The sequence below is a fragment of the Corythoichthys intestinalis genome, chromosome 2 (genome assembly GCF_030265065.1).
Source record: "Corythoichthys intestinalis isolate RoL2023-P3 chromosome 2, ASM3026506v1, whole genome shotgun sequence".
Taxonomy (NCBI): Eukaryota; Metazoa; Chordata; class Actinopteri; order Syngnathiformes; family Syngnathidae; genus Corythoichthys; species Corythoichthys intestinalis.
Window position 1 is genome coordinate 57,698,141 of NC_080396.1, and position 8,468 is coordinate 57,706,608.

Sequence of the window (8,468 nt, forward strand, 5' to 3'; positions counted from 1 at the left end):
CTTTGTTTTTTGTTTGAGACTACCGCCTCTACTCTAGAATGACTTCAGCAAGATGTTAGTCAGGTGTTGGTTCGGAGAGTTCAGAGTCTGTATCCTTTTTATACTATTAGTTTTAAATGTTCAGATCAATGGGAATAATTTTTGAGCGCACGTGTTGGTGATCTTGCTGCAGTTTGACATGTTTGGACTTCCACTGCGTCTGACTCTCCTCCTCTGGCTTGGAAGAACACCCAGCACGCGAGGTTAGTGCACATGTGATATTAAACGCGAATGCCGAGATGCGTTGATATTGGTATCTACGCTCATGTACTTACTTGGCTCTGAGATGAGAGAACAATTCGTACCCATGATTTGTTTGGGAAAATACAGTGAAGCACACACACACAAAAAAAAGATTGATGCTCTTATCCATTGTGGACTTCCCATCATTACACTTAACTGTTATTTTTATTTTTATTATTTTAATTGCAACATTACATCTTCTCGGCAACACAAATTTAATAATAGCATACCCACAGTTCATGTTAAAACCGTACAATCCAAACAGTCAAATGAAAAATGGCAAAAGCATTGGCGGGGGGGGGGGGGGGATGGGTCACTACTGGTCTGCTTACCTTTTCTAAAATTTCCAGTGGGTCATATGTTTTGACTAGTTTTACACACATTGTTGAGACTGGTTTTAAATAAGTAAGTGTTGCAAAAATGCTTCCGTTGGCCATTTCCTTTATAAACTGGTACTGGTCCACAGTTGTGACAGTAAGGAGATTTCCTGGGGTTGAAACCAATGTACGTTGATCCTAAAAAAAACTTTACTGTATTTCTAACAGAAACCTGATACTCTCAAAATGGATTTTCAGACACTGGTTTTGATTGATCACAAGAGTTATTTCACGAGGAATGACAATGTCATTGATGTGTCCTCTTAGGAAAGGTCATATCATCTACCACCGTAAATGGCGAGGCGGGACAACCTCTCATCTTGAGCTGCAATGTTTCAATGGCGATGGGAGATAGCGTCCATCAAGTGCGGTGGCTCGACAGACATAACAAGCTTCTGCTAGCGTACCAGCACCGCGGAACAATCCATGTCAGCCATAAAGCGCCCAACGTACAGCTCGTCTCTTGGCAAAAGGGCTCCAGCTATATCAACATAACCAGGGTGCAGCCTGAGGACGAGGGCTGCTACCGCTGCGTATTTGACATCTTTCCAACGGGCTCGCAAGAAGGCAGCACATGTATCAGCGTGACCAGTGAGTTCAGTCTTTAGCAGTTTTGTAAGAATGTAAAAACAAGGAGAGGAGCGACATGGAGAAAGTTGAACCAGGAGGATTTAACAACCACAGCTATAGATTAGAAAAGTAAGATATTGCCTATCTATGTTTTTTCTTCATCATTCAGCATCAGTACTTCTATTAAAGTGCAGAACCTGAATACTTTTACCACCTCTGGCCATTGGTCACCATTCTTGAATAATATAATTCAAGTTGGTGTTAATGGCACTCTGTGTGATCTGGACAAGGAAGTGTTTGTTCCACTTGGTACTCCCAAATTCCCCTGACATGAAAAGATTTGTATGAAGAACAGCAGCGGGGAAAGCCCACCCACTCAGCAGCCATGCTACTACTGTAGGCAGCATGCACAGTTAGATTGGTCCCCAGCCTCCTCCTTGTTAAACTGGCTCCTGAGGCAACATCACTGTAGTGTAAACATTTTACTGCATATTTTGGTCCCACCAGCTGTGAGAAGAAAGTGTGATAATACACCTAACTTTGCTTTGTTTCAGCCAGTGTGCATCAAGAAGGCAACAAGAAGGCTGTGAGGGGCAAGCCTACTAGCCTGTCCTGCTGGTACAGCCTGCCTGAGCGTGTGCTTCAGGTTCTGTGGAAGAAGACAGCTGGACAGGATGGCAGCATCACCGTAGCTTCCTATTCCCGAAGTCACTACAATGTAGACGAGACGTTGCGGGGGCGTCTGAGCCTGAGCAAAAGCCTTGGCGACACACAGCTGTCTTTCCAGGTGGTGACGATACAAGACGAGGCGTGCTACACCTGCGAGTTCCACACTTTCCCAGATGGGAGAAAGAGTGCAACCAATTGCCTCTCTGTTTATGGTGAGCTTCAGCCAAGGCGCTTAATCAAATCCCTGATCAATAAAATTACTCTGTCACAGTAAAACTGGGCGTAGATTTTTCAGTCAATTACAACATTAAACATGAAACACAAAAATAATTTAGAAGCATCAAAACATTACAGTGACAGCACTTAAATCTTGAGCTGAGTCATTGTTCCAGTTAGAGTGGGAGTTCATATTTGGGAACAACTCAAGGTTCTAAAATTATACAATGTTTGCGCCGTCTTAACGAGTTGTTTTGGGTACTGTTTTCCACCGGTGTGGGAACACTTTGGAGTTGTCCCATTTCTATTTCCAGGAAATGAGGTCCATAAAGCAAATATTTGGTGTAAGGAACTTGAGACAGGCTAACGCAAGTGACTTCACAGTTGCACCAAAAGATTTATGAACACATATACAGGCAATGTACCTCCTACTGGAGGTGTATAAACACTTTTGGCCTGTGATGTGCTGTAAATGAGATCTAGATGGGCCTTGTGTTTGGAAGGGAACTCCCATTTTTATCTGTCAGGAAAGGGAAGCAAGTATATAAATAAATCTTAGTCTACACTGAACTGTGGCTCAGTTTCAATGCTATTCTGTTTTTTCCAGCCAAATGTCAATGTGGGTGATAAGATAGGATACATATAAGCAGGGGCCTTACCAGGGGGCGGCAGAGGGTGGGCAGTGCCCACCCACGGACACGCTCTGCCTACCCAAAGAAAACTGGATGTAGAACTAACGGCAGTCTGGGCCCGTGTATGGTATCCCATTCATATAGTACTGATGTGTTCTAAGTTTTAACCTTTAAGTTGTTGCCTCCTCTTACACCTTAAAAAGAATAAAAATAAAAATATTCATTCATTCATTTTCCATGCCGCTTTTCCTCACGAGGGTCGCGGAGGTGCTGGAGCCTATCCCAGCTAACTCGGGGCAGTAGGCAGGGGACACCCTGAACCGGTTGCCAGCCAATTGCAGGGCAAAAAATATAAATAAATAAATAAAATGGAATGAAATGAAATGTTGGTTTTGTTCCTACACATTTACGCATATTTTGATTTATTTAGTTTTTTTTACATTTTATCAAAGTTTTATCCAGTGTTCACCTGGCTGTTGAGTTTGGTGAGTTTTGAAGCATTCTGAGGGGGGCAAAGTAGGGCTCAAAGCGTCGGCGGGACAAAGAATGACTGCTAGGGGGCACTACATAGTGCATTTGGATTTTTTTTTTTTACACGGTATCAAAGATTGCACCTGTCTTGACCTGCCTGCTGATTTTGGTGCATTTCCTGTTCCCACTAGGGGGCGCTAGGCCTACACTCGTGTTAAGGGTGGGATCCCGCACGTACATGCCAGATATGAAAAAGATTGAACGTTGTGTCAAGGAGCTATTAGTCATTTACTGAATTTGTCATTTTGCCGAAAAAATGGCCGACTTTGGTACCACGCCCAGGTCAGACCCATTAATGAAAATGCACCATTTTAAAAATTTAGATCTCCTATGTCTCCTGAATAGGCTCACCAATTTTGAAGATGATCCAACCAACTCCTTCTGTGACAAGGTCTCAAATGTGCACCCTGTTGATTGATAAAAAATTTCACATTCGATCCAAAATACCCGATTTCCTGTTGGGTTTGGAATATGGGTTCAAGAGACTTTTTGGAGCAGTTTTGCACAAGGTATTGACTCCCCAAATTTCATTGCTCTACGTTAAAAAAACTAATAAGAAACACCTTTTTGAAAAATTCAAGGGGGCGCCACTGTGCCATTTTGTTACATTTTTTTTGTAACGTCGCAAGATTATCGAAATTCAAGCAAAGCCGCATGTATGTGCAAAAGTTTTCGTGCATGTTCAGGCCTCCAAATGTAAACTATACTACAAATGGATAAAAATTTCACATTCGATCCAAAATACCATATTTTCTGTTGGATTTGGAAAATGGGTGCAAGAGACTTATTGGAACAGTTTTGCAAAAGGTATGGACTCCCCAAATTTCATTGCTCTATGTTGAAAAAACCCAATAGGAAAGGCCTTTTTTAAAACTCCTTTCTGTCGCCACTAGTTGGCACTGTAGAGTTGATGCAAATGACCCCTACAAGGCCCTTCAGGGTATGACTCTCAACAAGCACCGGAAGTTTGGCGCAGATATGTTGCATAGCTGCCGAGTTATGACTGTTCAAAGTTTTTTGCGAGACAAATTGTTGACGGTCATTTTCACTTTCCTGTTTGGACCCCTCCGCTTCAATGAAACCTCCCTCAGACCCGTGAATGAAAACACACCATTTTAAAAACTTAAGATATCATATGTCTCCTGAACAGTCTCACCAATTTTGAAGATGATCCAACTAACTCCCTCGGCGAAAAGGTCTCAAATGTGCACCCTGTAAATCGATAAAAAATTCATATTCAATCCAAAATAACCGATTTCCTGTTGGGTTTGGAATATGGGTGCCAATGCTTTTTTGGAGCGGTTTTGGACAAGGTATAGACTCCCCAAATTTCATTGCTCTAGGCTGACAGACCCTAATGTTATAGGCCAATTTTAAAATTTCAAGGGGGCGCCACTGAGCCATTTTGTTACATTTTTTTGCAATGTTGCAAAATTATCGAAATTTACCTTTTCCCGCACGTATGTGCAAATTTTGGTGACTTTTCGTGCATGTTCAGGCCTCCAAATTCGCCGTTTTCATTTTGCCCTTAAAAAAAAAACAAAACAGTATATACATTCTATATACGTATATATATATATATATATATGTTTATGTATAATCCTTTGCAAAACAATAGGGCCTTCGCACGCTTAGTGCTCGGGCCCTAATAATAAAATCGAGGAACCACAATAAGTTACCTAAAAAAACATTGTCACCTGCATGTCCATACTGTTCAGTTATGGATGTGTTCTAAGTCAAATAAAATCAAATCAACTTTTATTTGTTTAGACCAAATCACAACAAGTTATCTCAAGGAGAAAACAAAACATGTTTTAAGGTGTAGTAGCCCTACGCTGGATTTCGAACTACTTGAGCATTGTAGCACTGTTTTTTCTTTTTTTGCCCCCCAAGTAAGACTAATGCCCACCCATACCTGGCATCATGGTAACACGACTGCGTATCAGCTACCACTGTGATATGTCACAGACTATGTGGTATAAATTGGATACAAACATGCCTGTTTTTAAGCAGTTCCCAATTTTATCTTCTAGTTTTACCCGATGTAAAGGTGACCCACGTGACCTCATCGTCAGGTGTTACCGAAGCCAACTGCACCAGCCAATCGCGACCCGCAGCAGAGATCACATGGAGCATCGGCGGCAACAACCAAACTCTCAACACATCACTTGCTACCCTTCACTCTGAAGATGACGGGATAACAACGGTGACAAACACGCTATTGCTCCCGTCGGGGCTGCTCGGCAAGCAGTCGGTCCAGTGCATTGTACACCACCAGGGACTGGAAGAACCCCTTTCCGTGTCTCTCGACAGCACACTCGGTGAGATGAGATTAGCCCACCTAATAGTTAGTTACATAACTGTTTTGAGCCATTCAGATGTTTATTTAAAACCAAGGTGCATAAAACAAAAGTTTAAAATCGAACAAAATAAATGACGTCCAGATACACTTTGCGAATTACCACCTAAAGGAATAAAACTAAGTAAAAGTAGTCGTCCAAAACATGTGCTCAAGTACAACTAAAAAAGTATTTGGTGAAAATAATACTTAAGTAATGGGTAACATTGTGAGTAACTGCTTATATTTCTGTAGGATATTTATTTTTTAAACAATGGTATTTTTTTCTGAGCACAGTTATCTATATGGACTATTGTTATAATGATACTGTACAATAACCCATTGCGTAACCACATCAAGCCAAAGAAATACAAAAAAAAAAAAAAAAAAAATTGAATTCAGATGAGAGGGGAAAAAAATACATAAATGAAGCATTATTCGTTCAAAGAGCATGACTGCCCTCTGGTGGGGGAAATAGTTCCGAGTTTGAATAGTGAAGAGTTCTTTCATAATTACTATTTAGAAAAAAAGATCATATCTTTGGTTTTCCGAGGTCAATCGGTGCCAAATAAAAACTGGGAGAGAGGTTAAAATCCACGCTTTCGAGTCATGTTGAGGGCAGTGCTCTATATAAAAAACTTCATTTTTTTATAGTGCTTTAAAGACACCACATGACTGAACAGGCTGGTGTGAAGATAGAACGGCAAGCTTGTGTCTGATTGGTATAATGGAGTCATGTGATGATTATCGCGACGTGTCATTGGTGAAATCGGTAGAGCTACCCCAGTAATGCACCAGGCACGCCTCTACTCTTGGCATTGCTGGCAGAAAAAAAAAAATCGAATATGTAGAATAAAGAAAAATGTAACGACGGTTGTGTAGCCCAAAGTAGCGGAGCAAGAGTAGAGTTTTTTCTTTACAAATTAAAACATTCACTTGTATGGGAATTAGGATCAGGTTACATGTGCTAATAAATCGTAAATCTAAAAAATCCCTGTAAAGTGAAAATAAATGTGTCGAAATTTTGGCCCACCCTAGAGCTTGACCAACATTACTGTTGTCAACCCGGCCAAATTTGAATTAACGATAAAAAAAAAAAAAAAAAAAATCATAAAATCACTACCCACAAAAACAAAAATCCTTACACTACTCTACAGGGGTGCAGTATAGTTCGCAGCCTTTTCCCATGTTTTCATCAATTATCACTCAATGTGCAAGACATGTTTAGAAAAAGGTCTTGGCATTGTTTTAACATTCACGTGTCTAACTATTTCCTGAACAATTCTTGTGAATTCTAAATTGAGGTCGTTTTCAGTGTTGTTAATAACGGCGTTACAATATAACGGCGTTACTAACGGCGTTATTTTTTTCAGTAGTGGGTAATCTAATTAATTACTTTTCTCATCCTGGCAACGCCGTTACCGTTACTGAGGACGGAAAGGCATGCGTTACTATGCGTTACTATATTGGTCGAAAAGTCTGAGGGAGACGGACTCACCGAGACGACAGAGCAGAGCAGGAGCGGGGAGGAGGCAAGAAAGTTGTGACGCCGAGCAAACGCGATGCTAGGTAGCTCCAATAATACATGTTGTAGCCGATAGCCGACAAACTACGCCCGCATGTTATGGTAGATATGGTAGACATGGTAGATATGACATGTACTGTATATAGATATGACTAGATGCAAAATGACAGACATGGCACTAAATGCGTTAGTAGACAGCCGCCATCTTAAAGCAGTAGGCTTTTTAGGACGGCTCTGTTGTAGAGAACCTTCCTAGCGAACCTAAGTAACTTTTTATCTAAAATACTTCTAAATCGGCAAAATCTTGACTTGAATCTATCTTTAAATGATGAAACAGTTTTAAAACTTTTATATGTCGAAAGTAGAGAGAAGGGAACTAATGCAATAATGGGAGCAATTTTAACAACTTTTAACAGTTGATTCAGGGTAAAGGGTAAATTAGGGTAAAGAATTGGGCTTTTTTTTTTTTTTTTTTTTTTTTTTTTTTGAGGGAAAAAAAAAAAGTAATTATCACCAATTACTTTGCCAAGTAACTAATTACTCTTACATTCAGGTAATTGAGTTACTAACCCAATTACTTTTTGGTAGAAGTAATTTGTAACTATAATTAATTACTTTTTTTCAGTAAGATTAACAACACTGGTCGTTTTAATAATGCAGTCTTACCTGGAGTTTCTCAATACTGTATGAGACCAAAGAGGTCAAATGATAATATGTGTCAGGGAAGCTCAAGTTTGAACTCCAAGACAAGTGTTACCTCGATATCTCGATTAGAGAAATGAATACGACCCCAACCATGGATTGCTTTGCTTCGAAGGCTCTATGAATAAGAGCTGTCGGGTATAAAATGATGTGATTCAGCCAGGAGCTGTGATCACCCAGAGTACGAAGAAAACAATAGAGGCTGGACATTTCTACTGTTGAAAGGGTGGTGCCGAAGCCCACCGTGAAACGAAACTTACTAAGAAACAAAACTCCTCATCTCACAAACCTGGATATTTTTCCATACAAAAACATCTTTGAGCTGAGACCTTGAGCACGAGTCCCTGATAGAACAAAGATAAGCTTAGTCTGATAAGCCACAGTCACTCATTGTATTCATTCAGGGCATATTGGAAAACAGGAACATAACAGTAATATTTGGGCATATTGTCATACAGTCTACAGTAGTCAAGGCCATGAGAAGGCACACTCAGATTAATAAAATAATGATGCTCTATGCTACAATGTTCTCATGCAAGCGTAACAAAAGCATACAAAATATGATGTATAATGGTTGTGTTTTAAGCATAAATAAAATTCTCACAACTTGAATGCCAAATTTGTCC

The 8,468-nt window shown here is 40.2% G+C and overlaps 1 protein-coding gene across 2 annotated transcripts; it reads left to right on the top strand.

The window, feature by feature from the left end:
* Positions 1-7,616, top strand: LOC130909490 (OX-2 membrane glycoprotein-like). Of its 2 annotated transcripts, XM_057826054.1 has the most exons (6): positions 1-85; positions 173-242; positions 927-1,250; positions 1,784-1,947; positions 2,017-2,110; positions 5,311-7,616. In XM_057826054.1, the coding sequence occupies exons 1-6, from the start codon at positions 53-55 to the stop codon at positions 5,712-5,714; spliced, it is 1,089 nt and encodes a 362-aa protein (XP_057682037.1). In that variant the 5' UTR covers positions 1-52; the 3' UTR covers positions 5,715-7,616. The 2 variants fall into 2 exon arrangements, with proteins under 2 accessions (XP_057682037.1, XP_057682029.1); XM_057826046.1 differs by having other exon boundaries at positions 1,784-2,110; positions 5,311-7,615.
* Positions 7,617-8,468: the final 852 nt, after the last annotated feature.